General features: G+C 46.9%; 14 protein-coding genes across 14 annotated transcripts; 9 read left to right on the plus strand and 5 right to left on the minus strand.

Annotated features, from left to right (window-relative positions):
- Positions 1-346: 346 nt before the first annotated feature.
- B0J16DRAFT_406472 (uncharacterized protein) lies at positions 347-1,642 on the minus strand (the record flags this gene model as incomplete). Its single annotated transcript, XM_046132968.1, has 1 exon — positions 347-1,642. Exon 1 carries the CDS (start codon positions 1,499-1,501, stop codon positions 347-349), a length of 1,155 nt encoding a protein of 384 aa, XP_045978383.1. The 5' UTR covers positions 1,502-1,642.
- A 249-nt stretch (positions 1,643-1,891) lies between these two features.
- On the minus strand, positions 1,892-3,548 carry B0J16DRAFT_376585 (cytochrome P450; the record flags this gene model as incomplete). Its single annotated transcript, XM_046130773.1, has 3 exons — positions 1,892-2,883; positions 2,931-3,312; positions 3,363-3,548. The coding sequence occupies 3 exons, from the start codon at positions 3,546-3,548 to the stop codon at positions 1,892-1,894; spliced, it is 1,560 nt and encodes a 519-aa protein (XP_045978384.1).
- A 664-nt stretch (positions 3,549-4,212) lies between these two features.
- B0J16DRAFT_325523 (uncharacterized protein) lies at positions 4,213-5,231 on the plus strand (the record flags this gene model as incomplete). Its single annotated transcript, XM_046125891.1, has 4 exons — positions 4,213-4,758; positions 4,806-4,827; positions 5,046-5,062; positions 5,133-5,231. 4 exons carry the CDS (start codon positions 4,213-4,215, stop codon positions 5,229-5,231), a joined length of 684 nt encoding a protein of 227 aa, XP_045978385.1.
- Positions 5,232-5,771: 540 nt separating this feature from the next.
- On the plus strand, positions 5,772-7,035 carry B0J16DRAFT_294572 (RTA1 like protein-domain-containing protein). The gene is made up of 2 exons (XM_046124393.1): positions 5,772-6,052; positions 6,112-7,035. Exons 1-2 carry the CDS (start codon positions 5,902-5,904, stop codon positions 6,795-6,797), a joined length of 837 nt encoding a protein of 278 aa, XP_045978386.1. The 5' UTR covers positions 5,772-5,901; the 3' UTR covers positions 6,798-7,035.
- A 1,248-nt stretch (positions 7,036-8,283) lies between these two features.
- B0J16DRAFT_276373 (RTA1 like protein-domain-containing protein) lies at positions 8,284-9,214 on the minus strand (the record flags this gene model as incomplete). The annotated part of the gene is made up of 2 exons (XM_046123741.1): positions 8,284-8,957; positions 9,016-9,214. 2 exons carry the CDS (start codon positions 9,212-9,214, stop codon positions 8,284-8,286), a joined length of 873 nt encoding a protein of 290 aa, XP_045978387.1.
- Positions 9,215-10,836: 1,622 nt separating this feature from the next.
- On the plus strand, positions 10,837-12,421 carry B0J16DRAFT_294575 (uncharacterized protein). Its single transcript, XM_046124394.1, has 3 exons — positions 10,837-11,020; positions 11,070-12,236; positions 12,288-12,421. Exons 1-2 carry the CDS (start codon positions 10,952-10,954, stop codon positions 12,183-12,185), a joined length of 1,185 nt encoding a protein of 394 aa, XP_045978388.1. The 5' UTR covers positions 10,837-10,951; the 3' UTR covers positions 12,186-12,236; positions 12,288-12,421.
- Positions 12,422-12,957: 536 nt separating this feature from the next.
- B0J16DRAFT_406486 (Tannase/feruloyl esterase) lies at positions 12,958-14,663 on the plus strand (the record flags this gene model as incomplete). Its single annotated transcript, XM_046132969.1, has 3 exons — positions 12,958-13,428; positions 13,481-14,260; positions 14,334-14,663. The coding sequence occupies 3 exons, from the start codon at positions 12,958-12,960 to the stop codon at positions 14,661-14,663; spliced, it is 1,581 nt and encodes a 526-aa protein (XP_045978389.1).
- A 1,171-nt stretch (positions 14,664-15,834) lies between these two features.
- B0J16DRAFT_351275 (uncharacterized protein) lies at positions 15,835-16,559 on the plus strand. Its single transcript, XM_046129170.1, has 2 exons — positions 15,835-15,907; positions 15,966-16,559. The coding sequence occupies exons 1-2, from the start codon at positions 15,898-15,900 to the stop codon at positions 16,388-16,390; spliced, it is 435 nt and encodes a 144-aa protein (XP_045978390.1). The 5' UTR covers positions 15,835-15,897; the 3' UTR covers positions 16,391-16,559.
- Positions 16,560-16,741: 182 nt separating this feature from the next.
- B0J16DRAFT_351277 (uncharacterized protein) lies at positions 16,742-17,762 on the plus strand. Its single transcript, XM_046129171.1, has one exon. The coding sequence runs from the start codon at positions 16,803-16,805 to the stop codon at positions 17,310-17,312; it is 510 nt and encodes a 169-aa protein (XP_045978391.1). The 5' UTR covers positions 16,742-16,802; the 3' UTR covers positions 17,313-17,762.
- A 916-nt stretch (positions 17,763-18,678) lies between these two features.
- B0J16DRAFT_351279 (uncharacterized protein) lies at positions 18,679-19,612 on the plus strand. Its single transcript, XM_046129172.1, has one exon. It carries the CDS (start codon positions 18,708-18,710, stop codon positions 19,446-19,448), a length of 741 nt encoding a protein of 246 aa, XP_045978392.1. The 5' UTR covers positions 18,679-18,707; the 3' UTR covers positions 19,449-19,612.
- B0J16DRAFT_199755 (uncharacterized protein) lies at positions 19,383-20,478 on the minus strand. Its single transcript, XM_046122945.1, has one exon. It carries the CDS (start codon positions 20,440-20,442, stop codon positions 19,552-19,554), a length of 891 nt encoding a protein of 296 aa, XP_045978393.1. The 5' UTR covers positions 20,443-20,478; the 3' UTR covers positions 19,383-19,551.
- Positions 20,479-21,033: 555 nt separating this feature from the next.
- On the plus strand, positions 21,034-22,894 carry B0J16DRAFT_376592 (uncharacterized protein; the record flags this gene model as incomplete). Its single annotated transcript, XM_046130774.1, has 4 exons — positions 21,034-21,114; positions 21,174-21,685; positions 21,733-22,193; positions 22,251-22,894. The coding sequence occupies 4 exons, from the start codon at positions 21,034-21,036 to the stop codon at positions 22,892-22,894; spliced, it is 1,698 nt and encodes a 565-aa protein (XP_045978394.1).
- A 629-nt stretch (positions 22,895-23,523) lies between these two features.
- B0J16DRAFT_351281 (uncharacterized protein) lies at positions 23,524-24,076 on the plus strand. Its single transcript, XM_046129173.1, has 2 exons — positions 23,524-23,752; positions 23,813-24,076. The coding sequence occupies exons 1-2, from the start codon at positions 23,621-23,623 to the stop codon at positions 23,915-23,917; spliced, it is 237 nt and encodes a 78-aa protein (XP_045978395.1). The 5' UTR covers positions 23,524-23,620; the 3' UTR covers positions 23,918-24,076.
- Positions 24,077-24,610: 534 nt separating this feature from the next.
- B0J16DRAFT_419265 (uncharacterized protein) lies at positions 24,611-25,243 on the minus strand (the record flags this gene model as incomplete). The annotated part of the gene is made up of 3 exons (XM_046133816.1): positions 25,034-25,243; positions 24,743-24,977; positions 24,611-24,689 (listed from the first exon to the last, which is right to left on the minus strand). Exons 1-3 carry the CDS (start codon positions 25,116-25,118, stop codon positions 24,611-24,613), a joined length of 399 nt encoding a protein of 132 aa, XP_045978396.1. The 5' UTR covers positions 25,119-25,243.
- Between the last annotated feature and the right edge of the window lie 1,023 nt (positions 25,244-26,266).

Consider the following 26,266-nt stretch of genomic DNA (forward strand, 5'->3'; position numbering starts at 1 on the left):
CGCGATTCACAGTGAAGCTACAAGAAGCAGAGATCCAGCTTTACTGTTGCCGAACGATATGTCTAGGCGCGATGGAGCGACCGCTAGAAAGTTTAGGCACAGGAGACACGATAATTACATTGAGGAAAAGCCTATTATCTAGATGGCCCGGCCGAAGGAGTGTCTTCTGACCCCCTCAGCTCAGCTGGAACATTATGCGAGGGTAGGGCAACAAAAGTTCACTTGTAAGAAACGGACTTATGATGCTTCAAAATGTAAATTGGTGGCGGAAAACATTATACCCGTACGTACGCATCTTGTAATGACAAGTGCAACCGTTGGTTTTCACTTTTCCCAAAGCAATTCATCATACAAACTCTTGTTCTATGAGCCACTCATCTCTATCCAAATCCTCATCATAACCCAACGTCCAATCCGAATAATCATTCTCGTCAACGATCCAACCTAAATCACTGTACCAGCAATTGTGGAGTCTTGGATCGTCGTCCACCTCGTTATCCCGGCGAACAAGCAGCTTGAAAACGTCTTTCGGTGCGACGCCATACCGATTTCTTGGCCGACCACCAGCATCCCACATGTAGTATTCAGCATTCTTCATGAAGACACATGCAGTAGCGGGTGCCTCGTGAGGTGCGTAGTTGATGACATCGGACCAACCAATCTCAACATACTCCGCATCCCAATCTCGGTATACCGTATTGTTTTTAGCATATAACCTGGACCACTTCGCCTCGCTGTCGATGATCCATACTGTTATACCGCGCTCAGTTCTCCAGTTGCTCTGTTGAAGCAGATACGCGAAGTATCCCTTCTCAGACCTTTCACTGCTCAGTAGAGAGATACTTTCTGGCAAGTATCCTAGCCAGCTTTCATCGAATTCGAGAGCAATATTCTTAATCCTGAGTTCATGTAAGCGTAGTCCGGGATGATACTCGTCTGAGGTAGGGCCTAAATGAAGGAATGACATGTATATGTCTGGACTGAGTTCCTCGTCAACAAGATCTTTCCAATCTTTCACTTGGATACAGAAGATGTCCCTCGAAGGGCGAACAAACATCTGGCAGTCTTCTTCACCTTCGCAGGTATTGACGATGGCAGGGTGAGGTAAGTCTTTTCCATCAAGCCCGTCAGGATTGAATCCGGACTGGCCTGGTGGGTTGTAGCGTCGGAAATGTTTACGTTCGTCCATCGCTCGCCTTTTTATTCGGAGCCAATCGCTAAACTGCGAGCGTCGAGAAATAACTTTTCTTGACTCTCTGCAGGCTTTCCAAAGGCCGCCATCAATCAAATAGGCAGATCTGTTTTCGGTGTGAGGTATCGACTTTGCCCATCCATTTCTGACGTCGATGTATTGCAGGCCACGGCTGGTGGGAGTCGATTCGACGCATACCGCTTCCCAGATTTGGAGTCGCAATTCCGTCGGCAAACGGGGGAAAGGGTGGAAGATAGGTGAATCCATGTCGGTATCGTCCGAAGGTAAGTGGACGTTGAGCTCGGCCATGTTGCGCAGTGACGTGAAGTGAGAGAAGATTTAATGTCGGGGACAGTGAGGGTGGAAAGGAGTGGCGGAAATTGGACGAGGCACGGATAGTGCATTCTGTTTATACTCGAAGAGGAAGAGAAAGTAAAACTAGATCGAAGCAGGGAAGGTATTTTATGCCGTGCCCAAACCTTGTGTATAGTGCAAGGCAAATAAAAAAAGTCATGCGTGTGCAAAGAAATCATAATGCCTTGTGGGAAGTGTAAATATCTTCATAACTCTTATGTGATGGGGGGACAAAGAGAGTTTGAGAAAAGTGTCATTGAGAATAACGACAATTGATGCCTGGATAAAAGCTAAAAGTTTGAATCGTCACGAGCCTGATCCTAGGCTACTAAGTTTGGATTGAACTTAAACAATCGTACTGTCCTCCTTCGAAAAAGACAGACCACCCTTGCTTCTGATTTTCAGCTTGGCCTTGGTCGGTGGAGTCGGAAGATGTCCAATGATCAAGAGTCCTGGGTTCTTCTTCAGCGCCTCCAGATCATAGTTCACCGCGACATGCGCCAAAAACAGCTTCGTCACAGCAGCAGCAAGATGTCGTCCAGGACAGACATGCTTTCCGAATCCAAAAGAAAGATATTTCTCAGAAGGTGAAGTCATCAAATGATCATCATCACCACCTTCTGAGATGTTGCGTTTCCGGCTCTGTGGCGCAAACCGAAACGCGTCGTATGTGTATGCGTCGGTGTAAATGTCCTCGTCATGATGGATACCCCATGCTGAAACACTGATACGAGCCCCTTGGGGAAGATGAACACCGGTGTCTTTAATAGTAAGCCCGGAAGGCTGCATGACTTGCACAGTGAGAGCTTTGAGGGCTGTTTGCAGTCGAAGACCTTCCTTGATTGCCGCATCTGCAAAGTGCAGCTCGTCGATACTATTCTGGTTGATTGGCCCAGTAAGAACTGGTGTAGCTTCCTCCTCCAGAGCACTCCAGATCTGCGCAGATGAGTTACTACTGGCGACACAGAATAGGGTGTGCGTGACGGTGAGTGTGATAGCTTCCAGAGCGGCCATGGTAGTGGCAAAGACTCTACTGGCTATCAATTGGGGCATCAGCTCACGTGGTTCCTTCTTTCGAAGGGCTTCCTCGATGTGCCATGTCATCACATCGTTTTGAGGATGAGTCTTTGAGATTCCAGTCTCAACTTCCATGATCCTTTTCTCGATGTAGGGACCGAGAATCCTGAGTGCTCTATTCATGTAAATGCGATTTAAGAAGCAGGTCAGATGAGCTGCAATGGGTTGCATGAAGGGAGGGAAAAGAGCGATACCCATCGCGCTGGGCATGACTGCGAGAGAAAATTGGGACAAGTTATCCACAAGCTCCTGATCGCGGCCTATTCTGGAGTTAGTTGTGTCTCTTAAAGCAATATGAGTTGCTTACTCAAATCGTCGCCGACCACCAGCCATGTGATGAGCTTTGCAACAACACGTCGAACAATGACGAAAAGTTTCGTTTCTTTCCATTCTGTGCTTGACCCAAACTCCTTATCGATGGAGGCTTTCAACTCTTCTCCAAGTCCTGGGATCAAGGCTGGAAGACGTCTGTTCATCTGCACCCGCAAGACATCATAGACGACAGATTCTTTCTGGTCGAATGAGTTGAGGAAGGCATGTTCTGCCGCAACAAGCTCCATCTGCACAGGAGTTGGACTAAGAACCTTGCCGCTCTGACTCGTCATCCAGTGGATGAGACTCGAGGGCAAAAGGATTTCAGGACGGGAAAAGGGTAGTGCGATGGCACAGATTGATTCATGTTTGCAATACTGTTGCTCTTCTTAGCTGAAGTACTAGGGCCGGTGGGGGGAAGATGTACCTTCTGGTAGGCGGTATTCATGACATACGGCATATTCCAAAGACCTCTGACCTGTGTGAAGAGGTATGGGACGAAGCGTCCGGCAGTAGCCCATGGTACTTCCTTGGGTACTTTGGAGAGATGATTGTAAGAGGCGATGAGACGCCACACAACAACCAAAAAGAGAAAGATCCAGAGAGTGATCATCTTGAAGATATGTTGGAGTAGGACGGTAAGGAATGGGTCCTTGCTGAAGAATGGCTATGGGCAGTACGGGGCATTGCGTCGACATATTTATGGTATTTCTGCACACTGAGAAATTCAACACAGCCCTAAGTTCTGTCTCAATTTCATCCTGCCGTCTACGTGCCCAGAGACTACTGGTCTTGATAAGCGCCCCGGAATGGAAGGTTCAAAGAGTTCTTTGTGGTCTCATGTAGCATGACTTCTAAATGAAGCCAACTCAGCCGCTTTGACATCGCCACGAAAATTCAAACCCTAATCCTTTATCATGATATGAGCTTGGCACGTAAGCGTACCAATTAAATAACGTTGAATTCCGGCTATTGAGGTATTTGTTGGTTGTTGGCTGCGACTTTCATGTTGTTGGTTCACTGAAAGTGATATATTTATATGTGGACGAATAGGATCCCAGAGTCGGATCCCTGCTGCAGATTACCCTTCCCGCCCCCTCCATCCTTCTAGCGTTTCCTTTTAGGATCCTTCCGTCACTCCATCAATTGCGGTCGTTGTCTCTTATTTGGTCGCTCCGTGGATTCACGCCGAAAAAACATTTCCAAACTGGTATGAGTCTATCAGGCTAAAATTCGCTCTGTCGATTCCGCTCCTGACAGTCATAGTGCCGCACGAAATGGCTGGAGATGAGCCTCGTCCACCCCCGCCTGCTCCCCCGCTTCCACCTACCCTCCACGATAAGAGGACAAAGAACTCTTCGTTTGCACTAAAGGTGAGACATGCGCCAGAAGATTGGTTCTACCGCCCTCCTGAGCGGTCCGCACATGTCGATCCCTCTGAGCTACCAACAGGACCTTACTTTGTGTATGGAACATTGAGGGACCCACAAATGCTGGCGGATGTCCTGGGATTGGATAAAGTGCCTGAGCTGCGCCCGGCTAAGGTGGTAGGCTACTCGTGTAAGCTTTGGGGGCAGTATCCTGCTCTGCAAGACGGGCCGAAGGATGCAGAAGTCAGCGGTGCTGTCTATCACGTGCAGTCCGCTGCCCATGGGAAACGGTTGGCGGAATATGAGACAAACAGCTACAAGGCAAGGCCATGCCTGATTCGATATACGGATGGAGAGTTGCCCGTTGATGATGATGGTCATGTTTTCGTATTTGTCGGTAATCCACGGGATCTAGAAGAGGGAGATTTTAGTCTAGCAAAATGGCGTGAACAGGTTGGCTGCGAATGAACATTTTTTCAGCATCATTGAATGTCTCACAGGCTCTACTCCCAAGCTCGATAGGTCAGTGGCAGCCTTCAAGAGAGGGAGTGGCCAGATAGACTGCCCTGGTTGGTCAACCGCACTTCAGTGAAAGCACTGTGCGATACCCTGGCTGTGTTGTCGTTGGCCATTGCGCTATTATGTCAATTTTCCAAGTAATCGCCAGACTGCAGAATCCGAGTCAGCTATACCTGCTAACTAGATTTCCATGTCAGTATATGAACTACAACATCTCGTAGGTGGAGGGGTTTATCAGGTAACCTACAATCTTGTCTTGATAGTCACCCGTCTTTGGTCGTGCCGTCGCTGGCAATGACGTCCTTTAGCTGATCTTCGTCCAAGCTGATCATGTCGTGTTCCATGACCCGCGTGACCATCCACACGAGAGATACGTTGGCCAAATGATAACTCCACTGAAAGGATAAAGGCAGTGAAGTCTCTCAGATTCAATAACCCATTGTTCATTGTTTTCCGTAGTTCTGGATTCATAGTAATGATGTAGCTCTGACCTAAATTAGCCTTTTGTTTAAACGCATCTGGTGTTACTATAAATAGATGAGATGAATTAGCCATGAGATGGATCCGCCTAAGGCTGAGTGAAAATGAACAATTTGTGAGGGATTGGCTGCAGATATCCCTGTTGGTAATGATTATACGTGTATAGGAAACGGGCCTACCGCAGCATCCGTGTCTCAGATAACGGATAGTGACATAAACGGCAAACTGAATGGCTAGTGAAGACGCTTGAAAAGAAGCGTAAGACATTTGGATTCTAGCCTCCTCTTCTAGTGCAACTTGCCATGTAAGGTACGCGTTCCCAAGAATGCAGGGGCCAAGTCCGCGTATTGTAATACACGACTCTTTAATCCATTATGTAAGACTTCAGCAAAAAGGAATAAATAAATAATCTCCGATCTTTTCTCACTGTATGCTTTCAACCTTACATGTACTCTCATCTTTTAATTCTTTGTTACATTCCCTTCTCTTTTTTATCCATTTACCTGTCATTCATTACACAACAAAACGCCCTCATTTGCACGAGACTTCAAACTCGACAATCGTTTTACCCCACTATCAGTCTCTCAACACAGCGTCATGGCAGGCTTCACTTTTTACAATTATGAGCCATCCTTGGCAGCGGCCGCCGCATTTGTCATTATTTTCACCACCACCACTCTTGTCCACTTATGGCAAATGTTCCGGCATCGAACGTGGTATTTTATCCCCTTCCTTATCGGCTGCCTCTGTAAGTATTCTTCTGCTTATATCTATGAAGAAATGAAAACCAATGCTTATTCTCTACAGTTGAGGCATTCGGCTACGCCGGCCGTGCGCTCTCGGCAGACGAAGCTCCAGAATACACCAAGAATCCGTACATCATGCAGTCGATATTACTCCTCCTCGGTCCTGCACTCTTCGCCGCCTCCATTTACATGATATTGGGCCGGTTGATAGTTCTTTTGGATGCCGGTCACTTATCCCTCATTCGCACACAGTGGTTAACTAAGGTTTTCGTCCTTGGCGATGTGCTATCTTTCCTGGCACAGAGTGGCGGTGGCGGGATGCTCGCCTCAGCAAAGTCCAATGATAATGTCGAAATGGGCGAGAACATGATCGTAGGCGGGTTGTTCATCCAGATCATCTTCTTTGGCTTCTTCATGGCTGTCACGGTTGTCTTTCACATGCGGATTCGTTCTCGCCCAACATCTCGATCTCTTGTCTTGAACACTCCTTGGGAGAAGCTGATTTTCATCCTTTATGCTTCGAGCCTTTTCATACTGGTTCGGTCTATTTTCCGTGTCGCGGAATATGTTCTTGGGAAGGATGGGGCCTTGCAGGCTCAAGAGTATTGGCTTTATATCTTCGATGCGACGCTTATGTCCTTTGTTGCTGTTCTCTTTAATATCTTTCACCCTAGCCGGGTGACTGATAATCCCGGGGCTGTAAAGCCTGGATATACAGTGGATGAATATCCCTTACATAACGTATAGGCTCACTAGCAGGGTTACATTACTTAAGAGTGTCTTTAACACATTCTGTACTGTACCAGTGCTGGGAACTGCGAATTGCTAGTATTAGATGGGGCAACTCCACAGAAACGTTATTGGCCCGTAGGAAAGTTAATATGTGGGGGTTTCTGCTATACGTGTATTTCGTGTTCGGCTATCCGCGTACAATTTCTTCCCCTTAACCTGGACCATTCGTTCAGTGGAATTTGCATAACTGAAGGCATGACTAACTGGTCAACTACCTTGAGGGTGTTTTGTACTCTTGGAGAGTTTTCCTATTGATGGGGTGAAAGACAGCTCTGAGATCGTTGATGGGAATTCTCATTCTATTTCCAAAACAGCCTATTATCAGTGCAATTGATCTAATGTTCAGCTGGTACTTAAACCAACTATGGATCAAGATCAACTTGACGCGAGATACGGGCTTCAACCAACCCGGCAAGGTCCCTTGCTTCTGAGCATTGTCTCGTCCTGAAAGTGAGATATCGTGCTCGATAACGCCGGGAGAAGCATGATCAACAATATTTAGACAGTTCTTTCCATCACTGATCTGATCCTTGTTCAGCAACCGTAATAGTCAAAGAAGGAGTAGGAGTTCTTGATGGGGGACCAAATCCTCTCCCATGTGCCAACAGGCTTTTCCGTGTATGCCGTGGCTCGGTTTTACTACTCAAGGTAGGTGCGAATAACGAGGACAGACCCGAGCAGAGGGTTCATGCCGACGTGTTTCATTCAGGCGTTCAGATCATCCATGAAGATGCCGCATCTGCTGCGCTCAAAATAAGCATGGTTTGCAATAGTATTAACGACGGGTAAAGGACTTCTGAGGAGCTTTTACAAATTCTCCAACTGCCGGTGTAGGAGGCATTGGAACAATGACTGAAATAGATTTTGAAGGCCTTGAAGAGGTAGATAACGAACAAGCGAACGCAAGTGAGCTGATTTCGTAACAGCAGAAGAACGTGGGATTGTCGCTCCTCAAATCAATATGACGTAAAGGCCACGAGAGGGTGTGTACTCTGATTACCATTTCTTAACGCAAGTGAGAAATAAGTGGCGTCAATACTGTGTTAGCAAAGTGGGAATTCACCGCCAAAAGAGTTCAAGTCTAGGGTAGAAGGGGATATGGGTCGAGTTATAGGCTGACTTACCACACTTATCGGTCAACAATTCCTTGCATGTTGAAATCAGACTCTCTTATACCTTGCAGTTAAAATTATAGAATAATATTTACTTTCTTAACTTAAAACTCCCACTCTACTAAGACTAATACGAGAAATGTGACATTGTCTTCATAAATGAGCAAAATCCAGGCTGATATATACTAAAGTATATTTTTTCTTACTAGGGCGCTGATATAACTTCATTTACTTGCTTCTAAGACTGCAAACTGTAAGCTCATGTAAGCCGCGATGTTCCATGTTTAGCTGCCATTAATAAAACATAGAGCTTCAGATGTTATAACTCCCTATTTGTTGGGGATTTCTTGTAAAGCCACAGTGTCCATGCTGCTATGACTGACGCTCCAATGAAGTTTGATGGGGTATCTCCACGCGTAGACAACCGTCACAATCCACATCAAGAGAGCGTCAAATACATATAACGTCCACTCATGAGAAAGCGCATATCCAGTATAGCCCTGACCAAACTCGATGATCCTGAAAATAGAGCGGATCATAATGAGGAGGCTGACAAAATAGAGCGTATAAAGAGTCGTTTCCCAAGGAATAAGTGTGCCGATCGACGCGGCTGTTGGTTCGCGGTGCATACGACGATGAAATACCACCGAGACAACGCAGAACAGACCGAAGATAACAACCTGAACCACGAGACCGATGATGACAATTCTCTCAGCCCACTTCGCCAGGGTCGCGTTCTGCACTACTGACATGCCACTACCACCGCCCTGAATGACAAAGGATAGAACATCCCCAAGTACAAAGGTTCTTGTCAGCTTTGTAGGCTTAAGAAGAGAGTGTTTGTCGGCATTGAGGCTTCTGATGATTCGTCCGAGTATCATGTAAATTGACGCCGCGAAAAGGGCCGGGGCAACAAGAATAAACATGTTTTGGGAGGCATATGGCATGACTTTGCTGGTTCTCTTGCTGGCACCTGCACGGATGCCATATCCGACCATCTCGACTGTGATAGGTTATTAGCAGAATGAAGGAGGACAGACATGAAATAAGTAGCAGCTTACAAAAGCAACCAACAGCAAAGACAATGCAGAAATAGGTACGCGTTCGCCATATTTTGTAAGAAATATAGAGAAACGAAGCCAGGAATAGTAGCAAGAATATGACACCCGCCGCTACACTGGGGAGGTAACGCCACAGATAAGCGCCGCCTTTGCTTGGTTCAACCCCGGGGACAGGTTCGAAGAGACCATCTGTAGTCATTGTGCTGTAAGGAACGTAGGAACTAGGAAGTCTAGAGATCGTTTCGACTGGCTTTAGGTTGAAAAGCCGTAGTAGATGCTCGAGTAAGGACTTTGACTAGATGGGTAGAAGTCGGTAGTTGTTGTAATAGGGTTCTGAACGGTGGATGGTGGATTCCGTATTATCTTATTTGGAGATGTATGTCATCAAATAAAGAGTAAAAGAAGGAAGGGGGAAAATATTGATTAGGCGAGTCAAGGTTTATAAACATCTATGTAATATTTACACTTCCAGCAGAACACATCAAGACCACAAAAAGCAACTAACTTAGAATTACGCCTTCCTAAATTACTTCTCCGACGGTTCTGATATTTTTAGAATTTAACGAATTATACAAAACAAATCCCCTCCTCCAAAAAAGCTCACAACAACCCAATCATACACTTCTCTAAACATGGAACAGACCCCTACCCATGCGTATGCAGATAAACCAATCACAAGCGGTTCTATACGTGCCCGATACGGGGACAGCGCACATCAGTGGGTAACACGAATCAGTATCCCACAGACTAAAAGGATTCCAGTCTAGCCGACCAATGGTGCAACCTAATCCATCCATCACTTTTGACTCTAACCTCTATTAAGTACCTATAGAGTACCCATCTGGATACAAGTATTCCCATTATCTTCAAAATAAGACGTAACTTGTTCCTAAGTAAATCCACACACCGCTAAGCTACTGGGCTGACATGGTACGCATGAATGCCCTTAATCCGGACCCGGAGCGTTCTACCCGACGGACAAGAACTGGCACGCCCTCAACGGAGACAAATCTCACCTTTCCTCACCAAAAATCAACTTCTACTTAGTTGGAATACCCATCGGCTGTGCACTCATTTCAACTGTGGCAAGAGTGTTCCCTAGCAACGTCCATCCTCTGACCAAGACCCTTCATGGCCGGACAGTTCAAAGGGACACTCTTGGAACGTTTTTAATTCCATCATCAACAACAGTCCCTGTGGTGGCTCTCACCTTTTCCATATACCTCGCTCCTGTAGTTTCTCTGATGGATAAGGAATACCGCAGTATGTTTAGCACGGTAAGAGAGGTCTTGCTCGCTAGGTGCTGCGACGCAAACGAAACAAGACTTAGCCAGAGAACTTGAACAGAGATGTATTGATGTTCCTGAATCATCGCCACGTTATATCTGTAACTATGACATTCTGTAATTATATAGAGGACTTGCGACCCGCGGTCTGCAACCCTACCTGCTTCCCATTTCGGGAGCCAGAGTAAAATGAATCGCGTTTTTAAATTTTTTTGTCTCCACAGGATAGCCTCATACTCCGGAGGCGCGTCTTTCTCATACAGGGTACTCATACTAGATTTCTCCTTCCCTCCAGAAGAGCTAGGCCTCTGTTTGATTGGTCAACAAGGAAACTTGCTTCCGCGTATTTAGAGATCTTCTATTGGCTCAAATACGTCACATCGCTTTGCACGTATCTGAGGGCCTCTTATTGGCCTCACTAGGGCTCACCATCTGTTCCGTGGATCAGCCCGGGCCCCACATTCTAGCCATACCGACCAACGGAGCCACCGGTGACGCTCCCTATCCGCGTTTCCAAACTTACCTCCGTCAGCTTCTTTATCACTCATGTCGTCCTGCCATTTTTTCTGAGTCAATTTTTCGACAGTTTGTCTGTCGCTATTCGAAAATCTAGCCCCGATAGACTTTGACCAGGATCGTCTGAACAAGTCATGTCTAGCCGCCGCCGCCACCGGAAGTCTCGATACGGATGTACTGAATGTAAACGACGTCACATCAAGGTATTCATGTCAACTAACAACTCTCGCTCAAAGCTTCTGACACTCACAGTGTGATGAGACCAAGCCTGTGTGTTGCAATTGCTCAATCGCAAATAGGGATTGTTCATTTGTATTCACGACAGTTTCCACTTGCAGCCCGAACAACTTATCTCCTAGTGTGGGTCCGTCACCTACGCCTTCGTCATCGGCCAGTCTCCCAAGGCAGAATCCAGATTCTGCATGTCAAGACACGCAGGTGACGGTACCTGATTTGTTCCAAGTTTCCCCCGCAAATCTCTCTCAACTGGAATTGTTACACTACTTTGTTTTTGGATCCCTAGAGTTTCCTATACACACATGGGGGTCGGATGAGCTCGCGCCATCCGTAATGGTGCGGGAAGCTCTTGACTGCGGCTATCTCATGAACGAAATCCTTGGCTTTTCCGCACGGTATCTTGCGACTACAAGGCCCGAAAAACGATCTTATTACCTCCATCAAGCCAAGGAATATCAAACACACGCGCTGTCCTTGTTTAATAATCAACAGGTCTATTTGATGCAAGAGGATCGCCTACGGCTTGTATTATTCAGCTGGTTACTTGGAAACCATCACCTCTGTGATGTAGCAGGCCTAGATGATGATGAGAATGAAGGGGCGATAGTAAGGTTTCTTCACTACCTAAAACTCTATCGGGGAGTACGGACAGCAACTTCAGCTGCTTGGGAGTCCCTATTAACAACTGAATTCCACGATATGCTCAAGTTGGGAGCAGACTTGGCCAATGCTTCCAGTTGTGGCCATCAGACTTCCTCTCTCGACTTGTTGATTAGGGAAAGTCTAGGAATGACTGATGTCCAGAAAAAAGCCACATCACAAGCACTGGGTAGAATTCAGTGGGTGTTCGACGCATATGAGCAGGATGGTCGCGAGAAGGCTCTGCCTCGTTGTTTCAACAGGGCATTCTCATGGCCTTTATCCATCAACGGCGAGTTTTTAGAACTTCTCGAAAGCAGAAGGCCTGAAGCAATGCTTGTGTTGGCGCATTTCGCCGTCTTATTGCATTGGTGCAGGGACCATTGGATTTTTGATCGGTTAGGGGCATGTCTATTTGATAGCATCATGAAGGCGATTGGGCAAGGATGGGAAAGATGGTTGCAATGGCCCCGTGAGATGATTGGCAAATAATTGTAGATATTTGACTGGCGTAAAATTGACAGTACATGGTTTTCATCACGCCTTCGAAAATCAGTAAGCCAACGTACATGACGGCTTGCTACTTATACCAACAGGTAAAAAAGACGGGAAATGCAAGGTCGATATGGCAACGTCTGCGTTTACGTAGAATATATGGTATAAACCGTCTGGATCATTTATTCTGCTGTGAACGGTCGACAGACTGAGATCAATCTCGCGGCTTGACGAAAAGATGGTCGAAAACATGCAGACGTGATACCCATCCCGGGAGAAGTGGAAGAGACGGGTGAATGTTTAGCCCGACTGGATCGAGATCCTACTCCGGATAAGAGGATGGTGTGTAGCCAATCACGAGCATCGCAATACGTGTAAGCTGACCCACTGATCGGGGCTGAATGAAATACGTTACGGGGCTACGTGGAAAGGCCTAGCGGGTTAATGAGAGGGCTCAGTTCGGTTCCATGCAGTCGAAGCGTCCTGCGCCGTATCAGTGGGAACTGCCGAGATTCGAGAACATGTTTTGGAAACAGGATCTGCAGTCCTTTCACTTCCCTCGTGGTAAACAGGAGATCGTGAATCCGAAAAGAACTGGAGCCACTCTGGATATTCTGGTAAAACATATAAAGACCACGTAAATCTCAAAATGCGATTGCTACAACTAAACCTCCTCTACAAGCAAGTTACTGCTGCAAATATCTGCCAGCTCTTTTGTCGCCTCACTCATTTGCCCTGCCTGAACCAGGACAGCATCAGATCTTTCACAATGGCCACTTCTCTTATTCAAGCCTGTAACGCAACAACCTTCAGTCCCTCGATCTATGGGGCCGACATCCTCGGGATACAAGCAGAGGTCATAACCAACTACAGTGTTGCTGCGCCAGAAGTCTACAGATACGTAGCACCGACTGTAGAAGAACAGACTGCCACCTTCTGCAACGTCACCGTCACGTACACGCATCCAGGGCAAAACGATACCATCGAGGTTGAGACCTGGCTTCCCATTGACACCTGGAATGGTCGACTACAAGCTGTGGGTGGTGGTGGCTGGGTGGCAGGTCGATTCTTCCTTTCGTACGCTGCTATGAGGGGAGCTTTAGCTGACGGCTTCGCCACAATCTCCACCAACGCCGGCCTTGGGGGTGCCCTCGACGCAGGTCCATGGGCACTTTCCAGTCCCGGAAATGTCAACTTGTACAACTTGCAGAACTTTGCGTCTGTATCTCTGGAAGACCAGGTTAGTCTTGTATTCGGCAAAATATGTGAGACCAAGTTTACTGACAAGCCAGGCCGTGATTGGCAAATCCCTCATCAAAGACTTCTATGGTCGCGGTCCTGAATTCTCTTATTGGACTGGCTGCTCACAGGGTGGTCGGCAAGGCTTAATGCTTGCTCAGAGGTACCCGACAGCATATGATGGTATAATTGCCGGTGCGCCAGCGATTCATTGGACTGAGCTCTTCTCCTATGTCCAGTGGCCGCAGCAGGTGATGAATGAGCTTGCCTCTTATCCACCAGCTTGCGAGTTTGATGCCATCACATCGGCAGCTTTCAAAGCTTGTGACGGTCTGGATGGTGTTGTCGACGGTGTTATCTCAAAGGTTGATGAGTGTCTGGAAACTTTTGATCCATTCACAGTTGTTGGTGAGGCTATCAAATGCCCTCAACTGAACGGGACTCAGGTTCAAATTAGCAAGAGCGCTGCAGCAGCCGTCAACGCAACGTGGCAAGGCATGCCCATCTTCTCTGGGCGACAAACCTATCACGGCATCGCTCCAGGTGCTCAGCTCACCGGCACCAGCTCAACTTCCTTTGGACAGCCTGGCCTGCTAAGCACAGACTGCACCTCAGGAAGGTGTGTTGCCGACTCTTCCCTTCTAGGGGTGCAATGGCTTCAGCTTTTTCTTGCAAAGAATCCAGAACTGGACTTGGCTACTTTAAGTAGATCCCTGTTTCAGGATTTAGTTCACGCTGGGCAGCAACAGTACAGCTCCATCGTTGACACCACAGACGCCGATCTGACCAGGTTCCGAGACGCTGGGGGTAAAATGATTAGTTTCCATGGCTTGGTACGTCAACCACCCTGACTTTAAAGCAGTCGGCTCTTTTGCGCCATTACTGACTTCAAGGCTCACTCGACAGGCGGATAATATCATCCCCCCCAAATCCACCGAGAATTACTACAACGCAGTAGCTGATCTTTCCCCCGACATTCGTAGCTTCTATCGATACTTTGAGGCTCCAGGCTTGGGTCATTGCTTTGGCGGTGCTTCACGCCAACCTACGCAACTCTTCAACCAATTGCGCCATTGGGTTGAAAACGGGACGGCTCCGGAGGTTTCAGCGATCAAGGTTAATGCTGAAGATGGAACAGAGCATAGTCGTATCTTGTGTGCTTATCCAAAGCAGGCAGAATTTGATCGTGCTTGTGGGGATCCGGCAGCAGCAAGGTGTTGGTCTTGTACCGTCTAACAACGTGCCTTTGATCGGACGTTTTTATTACTATTATTACTCCTACTTTTCATTTCTCTTAAACGTCTATTTATATAAGTATTAGTGTAGCTAAGATATCAGAATGGCAAGAAGTATTTTATTGAGCTTAAGCTCGTACTGAAGTAACGCATTTCGCTTCAACCTTCCCTTTATATTTACAAAAGAGCTGTCTTGTCATTTCAATGTTCTCTCGAGAAGTCATAAGCTTCAAGGCAGGAGCACAGCGAGCGGTGAATGCCCAGCGCGGAATGACAAAATCTCCTGGATCGTAAGTATTGCGGGTAGATGTATATATCTTGAGAATCCTATCGCCAACTCTTTCAAACTCCATCAGATTAGTGATACAAACAGCCCAAGGGAGGTCAATAAGGGTACATTCACCATAGCCTGTAGCCATACTTACAGAGCTAAACGTTCCCCATCGGCTTACACCTTTTCCATAGAGGTTTCTTAGTTTCCAAAGTGGATGAAGGGAATCCATTCCAGCTTTTCCTCTTCATCATCATCCACAAGAACAATATTGCATAGCTCCAAGTTGGATTTATCCATGCTATCCCTTCTGATAATCTGCTGTGACGCTTGGTATATTCTCTTAGCACGATTCTTAATCCAGGCTTTGCGCAAGGTCCTTGTAGCGTTGTGCAATTCTTGACAAGCCGCGCGGTCTGTATTGCCGTGGTCCAAGATATTCTTATAGACAGCAGCTGCAACATCTACACACAAATCATTCCGACCCTCCCACAGAGTGCCGATGAAATGGCGGAAACAAGAAGTCCGACAAGCGCCTATCAGATGCAGGCTCTCGTCTGCATATATCACAAGGGTTTAAGGCAAGGGAGGGTATTACGACGTTAAGACAAATAGTCTTTGAAAGACTTCATTTATGACTCAAGCAGGGGGTTTTAGGGTGGTGGAGTATCAAAAGCAAGATATCCTCCGTAAACATACACCCTAAGGATTATGCCCGCGTATCAATTGCCTTTATGTAATTGACTAACTCTTTTATGGCAGTTGTTTTCCTAGCTAGTATTGCTGTAGGATTCATCGTGAGCTGTTCAAAGAGGCACAGTTACCCATCATGTGATAGTGACTCTTGATCTATAAGTACTGTTTGGTGGACATGATCTTGCCAAATGCCACTACAGATTCCCAACCACTTTACACCCTTTTGCATCACAGAATCAGTAGCCAGAATTGCCATCAAGCTATCGAAATGAAGCTAAGTACGACCACAACTCTCTATTGTAGTAAAGTCCCCAAACACTTACCGATGTGCTATAGTTTCATCCCTCTTCACAACTTTGCTCGCCGGTAGCATGGTGAACGCCAAGTACACCGTCGAAATCCCAGAAGATGCTGTCTGGGTCACCAATTGGGACGAATTGCATGGTGCCCCTCGATTTGGAGGAGTTCTCCTCCCTAAGTACGGAGGCTTTGTTATTGAGATTGATGAGAAAATTGTCTTGGCCACAGATGAACAAATGAGTAAGGAAGTACTCGACTTGCTTACGGATTTGGAGAGGAATGACCCGCAGCCTGAGGACAGGCAGACTACTCCCAACAAGAGAGATCTGGAAATTCGAGGTTATGGAAATCGATGTTCTCATCCTCCTTGCTTTGGTCCAGGGCTTTGCTCTCAGTACTCTCATTGTTATGCGTGTGCTGGCCTTACTGGCGTGGTTTTCAAGAGGGGCCGGTGCATTTAAAACTGACATCTACTTCTTTGGAAGTCAACGGGGCTGGGGGCATCAACGCCTTCCCATCTCATGGCTGCACAAAGAACCAGTTTGGGACTTTTTGTCTAGACATAAAGAGATTCAGAATTTTCAAGATAAGGGAACTTTTGAGAATGGCCCGCAATAATAGAAGCATTACGTTATTAGATCGAGCCATGTTCTTCCAACTGTTGGTTAGGTGACTGTTGGTTAGGTGACTGTTGGTTGATCCCATAACAGGGATTAGAAGACAAGTCATCACATGCCTACCCAGCTAAATCATGCAGCATGGTCCTTATGATTAATAAGACCGACCCCACCAGGTGCATCTAGAATCTCTGGCTCAAATTCAAGCCAAATCTCCTCTTCCAACTTCTATCCTTACACCAAAACCTTACATAACATGTCTCAGCCTAATACCGAGCCACGCGAACCAACCGAGCACGAAGCAACACAGTGCAGCAGCGAAGATGGCATCGCCTACAAAGACCTCTCCCCAGAACAGAAAGAAATAAGCGACATTCTACGTAATATGGATCGCGATCCTGATCTACTAGGCCTAGCAGACCTTGGCAAAGACGGAGTTTTTCGCTTCCTCGACGGTGATCGCAATATTCACTACGCTGTTCCTCTACGACCTGCACTTATTAAAGCTCTTATTGATCGTCTACCTTATGACCCAGAAGTTGAGAAATTCTGGCGTGGCGTAGATGGGATGAAAGTGCCTGAAGAGCAGTGGTATAACCCGCCGGAGGGTATACTTCCTCCACCGTTAACAGAGGAGGAGAGGATGGAGGAGAGGAAACTTATAGAGAAGAATAAAGATAAGATCAATAAGTTTCGGGAGGATATAAAGAACGGGATTCATCAAGAGCGACTTGTATTTATAGAGTCGGATAATAAGCTTGAATAAATCTAGTGTCTCACCAGTCAAGCATTAAATAGTGTACAGAGTAATCTGAGCTGTAGATGAATGCGCTATTTTTAGCTGACTCTACTGCTGCAAGCCTTTTATTTACGCCTTGACTTGGAATTGGTCTTAGTTTCGAACGCTGGAGATTAGTTTTATAATGTCGATGAAATTTCAGCATGTTTGTTTTAAGATAAGAGATATCTCGGCGTGAGATTCCGTTGATAACTGTTAAGGAAGTTGACAGCGATGAAAACACGAGGCACTTTTGGATGGCGATCGTACGTGTCTTGAAGCTTGCTGTTGTGCCCCAGCCGCGCTAAACCCTATGGGGACAAGGCCCTGCTCTTCTTACGGATTCGGCGGTGTGTGTGTGTGTGTGTATTTTTCGTCTGGGTGGCTGTAACGAAGCCAAATTTCTTACTGGAGATTGGAGGAGACCGAACATCGAACACTTTGTATACGGACTGCATTGGCGAAGAGGAATCAGAAGAAGTGTTGTTAGTTGGGAGAAAATACGTGGTGGAGACTGCCCGTCATAGCCGATCCAATAGTGGCCGAGATTGTGGTAGAGCAGGATAACGCCCACTTCTCGACGCTAAGGAGACCAGGTCGAGTGGTGAGGCCAACAAGTAAAGTCCGAGACACCGCGCAACAACTGAAAGATACTACTAAAGAAACGTAAAAAACCACCTAGCAGACGTTTCAATATATACCGACCAAAGAACAAACCAATCGAACAACTAACATCTGAAAGACTAGCAGCAGCAGTAGCAATAGAAGGGCAATATTGCAAAATGTACAGATGGGGAAATAGGATCGACAAGGCGTCTCAACTAACTGAACATCAGATCAAGCCTAAGTCGAGGCGTCTGGGGTCAGCCTGTAATCACAAGGTTCAAATAGTAATTCTCGGTGGGACAGAATACGAGAAGCCGATGGATGATTTCAGCACTCATAATTGATCCTGGCAAACGATAGGCGAGGTTGCTGTGCTGCCGCTAGAGACTTCTAAGGATGTCTTTGAGGAATTTAACCCCACGCCCTTTCAACCCTCTACAACTTCGGCCGAGTTCAAAATCGAACATACCTGCAGCGCAGCAGGCTAAAGCAACAGGCTTTACGTTGACGATGTCTCTATTGAGTTTGCTGGATACTTTCCGCCAACCTCGGCCGCGGCAGGGTTATAGTTCCCATTAATTTGATACAACGCTGTTGTTATACTGAAATAGTATACAGTCTTTTCAAACTTAACTTTTAACATTAGTGAAAGTCTCCTTGAGGTGTACAAATATAAGCGAACACGTGATACTCCAACCAACATTTAGGCAGCACTCTGCCCAGCCTGCCATCTTCAGCCATTCTGGAACAGAACACAAACACAACAATCTACAGAGAATGCCACCTGTAACTCGATCCCGATATATCGAAAGCCTCCCTCCCTTTGAGCCTTTTCCCTTTCTCCGACTTCCACCAGAGCTGCGCCGTCTCATCTGGAAACTCACCCTGCCAGGCCCACAGATCCACAAGGTGGTTTACAGACGCCGTTGCCCACCTAAGAAAAACCCGAAAAATCACGATTATCACGTTGTATCCCCTCGGACGCCTATCACACTCAGTATTTGCCAAGAATCGCGTGCCGTTGCACGTGAGACGCTTATACAATTCCCCCACTGTCAGTGCCTAGGCCCTGTTGGCCTGTCATACTTCAACCCGAAAATAGACATCCTGTTTGTCAACGCAAGGGGTGACGACGATACCTGGGATGCGCCATGGGTAAGCTTTACACAGCTCTCTTTTGATCTGGAAATTATTTGGGAGGGCTTGCTTAAAAACATATCGAGAACGCTGCTGCGTCGACCTGTCGTGTCTCGGATTTACTTTACAGAGCTCGAGGTGGATGAAGAGATGAGAGCTATCGCTAAAGTGAGGAGGGATATAAGTCAGTGGGACTTGAAGTTCCCGGAACATCTGTTAGGGATGACAAAATGCGTTTCAATCACCGAGCTGGACGTCGTACATGACAAGGGAATGAGAGACAGGCTGGAAGAGATGACTTCCGTTCTATGTGAAGAGGGAAAAAGCTGCGATCTCCATATTGACATAGCTGAAGCTAAGATCTGCTGTACTTGTTCATAGCAGTTACTAACGGCAGGGGGTTGTAGTTCTAAGTATTGGCCATGGTAAAACCGAGGTCAGTAGATAATGAAGTTGCAACACATTGTGATCTTGTTATAACTACCTAAGAAGCGCCCTGAGTAGAGATGACAGTTTCATCCGTGGATCCAGCCTTCGCCTTGTCTATATCCCCAACAGGTTCTAAAAAGGCCTTGAAGTTCTGTTCTCCCTCTTCGCCCTCTACATTGAACCTTGTAGTCCCCTTTGGAAGACTACTCTTCTTCATTTTCGCCCAACCAAAAAGATTCGTTCTCATAAAAACACCGGTGAAGAACAACACTCTTTTCTGATCCGTCCACTCTGACCATCCGCTGCTTGACTGTCCTCTGACCCACGACGTTTGTGGACCAACATTACCAGCACCAGCGAAGCCAACTTTGAATCCGACGGTGGCATCGTTACTCTCTCCATCCCATGCGCTGATATGGATATCAGTGGATGAATAAGTCCAGGTCACTGCGTAAAGGCCAAGTCTCTTGGCATCCGGATAGTCTTTGAACAGTGACTTTGCATTCTGTTCCAACCAAGTGGCGAAAGGTTGGCGAAGATCGAACCCTTCAGAAACAACATCGTTTTCACAGACAAGGACAGCTCCGAACTCGTTGGATGTGCTGTACTTAACAGCGCCGCTGACGTCAACGGGAAGTCCCATCGCAGCAGCGCCAACGCCCGCTTCAAGATCAACATTGGTCTTGGATGTCTTGTTAGACAGCATAGGCCCAAAACGGCGCACGTCTGGTTCGCTGGGCCGTAGCTCGCCTAAGGGTGAGTAGCCTGCTTTTTCCAGTGCTTCTGAATCCAGAAGGTTCAGGATTGGATGCCAGCGCTGCAGTTCATCCAGGTAGCCCAGAGAACCTGGCTGAAGACGTGAGAATGGGGCCGGTTCAAAAAGCGCATTTCCATACGGGTGGTGCTTCATGGAATGTAGGTAGCGACGCGCAAGATCTGTAGTCATTCTAACGAAATAAGTAGTTCGGATAGTGGGACGAGGTTGACTTGTTGGCAGTGAACGCTGTAGAGAAAAATGGATTAACCACGTTATTTGTATCTACCCTTCAGCGACAAGCTTTCGCCAAATTTTCAGCTGGGCACCTAAATTTCGGTATTGCCCACTGGTGGTAATACCCGTTTACCCCGCGTGTAGTCTAGAACTGTAGGCTAGAGAGCGCTGTCGTGCCTATCTTTGCTTGTTAACACAAGATGGCTTGTTCTCGATCTGGCACTATTGATAAACTAATGCAGGGTGGGGCTGTGGCTTAATTCCAAGCGTAGCGTTAAGCTCCGTGCTTGGCTGTTCGACTAAATAGATCCCGAGCTTAGTTCAATCAGTCACTGAGTCTGAGTCGTTGGGTTGTGTTATAAGTTCAGCCGCCCTGCATACCCCGCCTCGACCTTTTTGACCACTCGCCTTAGTGTTTGCTTATCGCTTCCCTTCGGTTCTGTAGCCCGCTAAGTAACCACTGTTAATAGCTGGTATATTCGATACAAAGCTTGAACCTCCATTGTCCCAAGTATTTACTACGGTTGTCGCCCAATCACGCATGCAATGGCCAGCACTAGTAAAGGACTCAATTGTGAATCGCCTCTTGGAAGCATCACTGTTGACTCGAATATAGTTGGTCCTGGGGTAAGTCAATGTCTATTAACATGGGGAAATACATCTTAACAGAGTTTGCATTTCACTAGGCCCTGGCAGCTTTCTTTGTAACGGCTGTAATAACAACAACGGCAGTGACCTTCGGCTACCTTTCTGGTTCGCTGGGTGATGAGTTCAATAGCGATCTGGATCGACATGTGATCAATTGGGCGGAAACAAAATGTCGAAGTTTCAAATGTCCAGCACCTCCGCCTACCACTAGTGGTAAAGGGAAATCCCACGAAGCAAGGAAACAGCCCGTTACTCAGTTCATCCTCGCACTTAGCGACCAGCAGCTGGTTGCTGGTCTTGCTATCCTGATTTCCGGAATCTCCAACCAGAAACAACTATCAGGATACGAGTTCTCGGTCGTTCTTTGCCTGGCTTGGTTCTCATCGACGACACATTTAGCGACTCTGGATGCACTCCGACCCTATCTTAGATCCCACGGTGTTATTCGCGACATTCGCGTCTTTGCAATGGTTGTGCTTCTAGTCCTACTACTTTATTCTTTTTGCGTTACCATTGTTGCCTTAAATCTAGACTCGACGATCCCCGTCCAGTGTGTCTTCTCTAATCGTCCAGACTCAAGTGACCCTTTCTATCTAGTCGGCATTGCCGCACCAGCGATGGCGCTGTTGATTCTAGTGTCCGGATATGGCTCCTCTATTTTGATGACGGGACAACTTGTCGAATTATTTCTCGCATGTCTAAGTGGCTACCATGTGGAGATAGAAAGTCTACCCTGCTTATCGAGCTTGCATTGTCGGATGAACAGCACATTCAAGTATGGCATGCGGTATCTCGTGCCTCCAGATTGCGATTTCTGCTCTCTTTGCCGTATGGGATGCGTCAAGATGTCAAGGGAGGCTACTTGGTCGAGGAATCTTTCCTTTCGTCATTGACCGGCATCGCATACAGCTTCGCATATGGGATCTCGCAAGTCATTTTTTACCGTTGGCTTGGGGCCCCGTCACTGGATGCAGACACGAATTATATGGGGTTTGGGCAGATTATGGCTATCTTCCTGCTCGTGCTGCCTTTCTTTGCGGCTGCAGAATCTTACCATGGTATGGTGCTTCTTCATCCATTCAGTCTGTAGGGCTACAAATACTGACGTTGGGAAGACTACACAGAAAAGGTCTCACAGACCATGGTGACTGTAAGCACTAATGAGACGACCGCATCCTCTCAGCAGAGTATCGATGGAAGCAATGCGATAGAACAACGAGCCGAGGTGGACGTCAGCAACGGTTCAGATATCCAAAGAATGAGAACAGCTTGGAATAGGCTCCTCGTTGACATTGTGAACTACCTTGCACCGGACGTCTTTCTTATGCAACACTTCGAAGCACAGCAAACCACTGTCAAAGGTGACGAGCAAAACGTACTGGATGAGGCTAAAGCGAGCGTATTGATAGAATATTTACGACTTAAAGATTGTGAGAAAGAAGTTACTATCTTCTCAGCCATGGGGTATTTTACCTTCACCCTTTTTACGTGGGTAGCTGTTGAGATTATCCTCAATATCTCTACATCGAACGCAGGGTTTATACAAGGATTGATAAGTGTCATGTTCTTTGCTGGGCTGGTGGGCGGTAACATTACTAATGTGGTGAGGCGTGTGTATACACTGAGTTGCAGGCCCTTTATTGATGGCATAGCTCTGCACAAACTTGAGGAACAAATTGATAGGGGACATGGAAACACAGCTCCGCTAACCCAGATTAGGAGAGGTGCTACCGGGCTTGTTGAAGAAGGATACCATTGATTGAAAAACTGGTTTGCTGTAAATTATCTGTGTTCAGTTTATATTAATTGCCTAGATTGTAGAGTCTAGGGTGCTATTGCGCTTCTAAACTTTTGTGCTGCCCTAGCTCTTGACACTGTGGTAAATGCAGTATTCCACTTAGTTCTTGCTGGGGAATCATGCTTTCACGGCGCATTCCGCTCCCTTAGCTTTCCGTCTATATCACATCTAAGGCTGAAATGTCCAGACTATTTATTACCGGGCTCGCGAGTGAGAGCCAGTAACTAAGAAGACCAGAGAGTACTCAGCATTAGTTTTGAGGCGACAGCTGGGTCTTCCTTTCTGCGGAATCTTCTAGGAACGTTTTGTAGGAGGCAAAGGGCGCTTCGGTACTTACACCCTTGAGCTAATCCTGAGTCATTGGTTCAAGAACATGCCATGGTAAACTTGTACCTCGCGTAAAGGGATCTGTGCACGGGGATCCATTCGCCTTCTCCACGTCGAGCATCCTTCGACTCCTTGCTGCAGCCGAGCCAATGATAGACCTCTGGACGGCAAGTTGGTCCGAGACTATAAAGTGACTGTACAACGCACAGTGAGGGTCTAGGCTATGTAGAATAGGCGAGTATGGACACTTCGTAAGTATAAATCCGAGGCCAGCCCGCTGTCCTTTCTGCAGCCATCACAAGTTCATTCCATTATCCAAAGCTTTCTACCATATAGTCTTTCATCTCTCTTCAAGTCAACATGAAGTTCCAACCTGCCATCTTGGCTCTCTTCCTACAGCCTGCCACAGCTATCAAATGCGTTCCGGAATATGCAGCAAGAAAGGCGCCGTGTACCATCGGAGATTGGGGATGCAATGGCGGCAATCTAGTGGTATGTCACTGGAGTTTCTCGACATACTCCTACTCAGAAGTACAAACTAACTGGTCATAGATGCAATGTGATACGACAGGTCACTGGGAAGTCTCCGATTGGTGCCCTAAAGGAACCGATTGCAAGTGTACAGGAAGCCAGGCACCATCTTGTCAGCCATGGTAGATGGCTCTCAAATACCCAGGGTGTGGTCACGTACAAGTACAGAGTCTATGGACACCGGGCTCAAACTTTGGAATACCAGAAAACTGAGGCTCTCGTTGCGACATCAGTCACATCTAGCTAGAAATTTCTACAACGATTGATCCATAGGGAAAGGACACGGAACTCCCGTTGCGCCGCCCATCCCGTGTATTCTGTTCCGTACAAGGTGCTGCTCGTCCATAACATGAAACCTTAAAACCCTTGTCAGACGTTATAAAGCAAGTGACGGGGGCTAATTCAAGGAGACATATAATTGTTTTCAAACGCCCTGTCCTCTTCCAGGCAAATATGCTAGCACTTTATCTAGCTTTACAGCTGGGTTCTACATTAATATGTCACAAGACTAATCTTATTCTTGTATTAGGACTGATTTCTTTGGTAATCACTTTATCCTCTCTGCTGATGAAGGAGCGGGTTCGTGATTTTACCGGGGAACAGCAACTCCAAATCGCATTGACAAAGAAACTTCGTCTCTAGAATTGCCCTCACTAAACGAATTCAAATACCAACCGGCGTATCACAACCTAGCCTAATACACCCAGCACTCCCTGGAGTCACACTCCCGCACCAGAACCGAACAAGCAAACCCATCCAGCCCTGACCTCAGCAGTGCACAAATACAGGAATAGGACTCTAGAAGCTGGTTCAAGCAGTCTAGGTGTTTCGAATAACCTCACAGCCAGTTCCCCTCTCGAACCAGTCAGCTGCGATCTTGTGCTGATTCTTGTATTGCCTAGAAACGAAAGAGTTAGATACAAACGGCATTAGAGATGTAGTAGAACTTACGAATGACCGGCTGGACCTTGCACTTCGCTGATGTCAACGACGTACATGTTGTCTGTCCAGAAACACTGCTGATTCTCAAGCTGAACAGTGTTCTTGGCTAAGATATCGCAGTATACTTTGAGGTGGTCGTCGTTTCGGGGGCTGGTGATAAGCTGCACTCGGTATCGCCTCATGGCATTCTCATACCAGTTAGACTTCCATTGGAGAGTCAACTTGCAGTTAGCACGCTCGGCAACTAAAAACAATGCTTAGTACTCAACCCCTTAGTGTGAACTTTAGCAGCAGGCTTACGATTAGCCGTGTCGACGGGCTCGGGAATGGCTGAGGCAAGAGCGGGAATGGCCAGAATAGCTTGTGCGAGGATAAAGAACTTCATCTTGATGGACTGGAGTAAGGTAGTTGACTTGTTGTTGGATTGCTTGGGAGTTGGGATAGAGAGGAAGGAACGAAATGCATTCTTCGGGACAATGCTTTTGCTTTATAGCAACCCATCAATCAGGCTATGTCTCAATCTATGGCTCCTTGAGAGTAACGTAGCAACACTCCAAAGGACTTGGGAAGTCAAAGGCCAGGCCGATCATGAGCGTCTCGACCGAATCCATAGATTGTTTGATCCTTGAATTCCCTCAATAAGCTGGCGGAGATTGCACGCAACGTGAGGACGCCCCTTCGATGACGGTATTTTGGGATTCTGGATGTAGGGTTCAGAATCCATGTGCCCACATTTACGGGGAGACAAGCACGGCCCCTGGAGGTTATTGTAAGAACTATCCACTTCAACGGGCTCGTTACACCGCGTGATAGTGCAAATCGTGGCTATGTTCTTCCTTCAAATTGATCTGGTGGCAGATAGGTCCTACATGATACGGTGACAGTTAGGATTCCGTGCTTAGATAGTGGCAATAGTTCACGCTCCACAGTTGGGTCCATGCTGTTCAATTTTGCCGCAGATATTATACATATCACATCATCAGGTGGTTTAGCCTAATTACAAAGCTTCTCAGGGATGAATCATGCTATCGCAGTTGCATTGCAGTTGTTCTACTGGACTGCACGTGTTACAGGCAGATGCTATCATTGAGTTACTGAAACACAGAAGGCACTGTTCGATAGCAAACACGTTGGAGATATTTTCACGTACACTGGCAAGAACCTTTTGGAGAAATCCATTAACTCCACTTTCCCCGCATGGGGAAAACCCCCATTAACTGTTTTCTCAACTCCAAAGTCCGCACCCGCTGAACCAAAGTCCATTACTCCGGAATCTCCGCAAAGTCCACCACTGAAGAATGGGTCTTGGATAATTGGAATTTTCGCTCGTATGCTTATCACTTACCTTTGATGAATGGTCGCTTATGATCAGAACACTGTCGGACGGTGGACAGCAGGCATGATCCTACATGATCCAGTCTGGCGATATCGAAAGTACCAATGAAAAGGATCAAATGTTCCGGAAGGACATTCTATCACGGCGGACTCTTAGAGAGATGGTTGCTAGCAGGTCTACGGATGGGACTCATGCTG

The sequence above is a fragment of the Fusarium flagelliforme genome, assembly GCF_020744385.1.
Source record: "Fusarium flagelliforme strain FIESC 12 MPI-CAGE-AA-0113 chromosome Unknown B0J16scaffold_8, whole genome shotgun sequence".
Taxonomy (NCBI): domain Eukaryota; kingdom Fungi; phylum Ascomycota; class Sordariomycetes; order Hypocreales; family Nectriaceae; genus Fusarium; species Fusarium flagelliforme.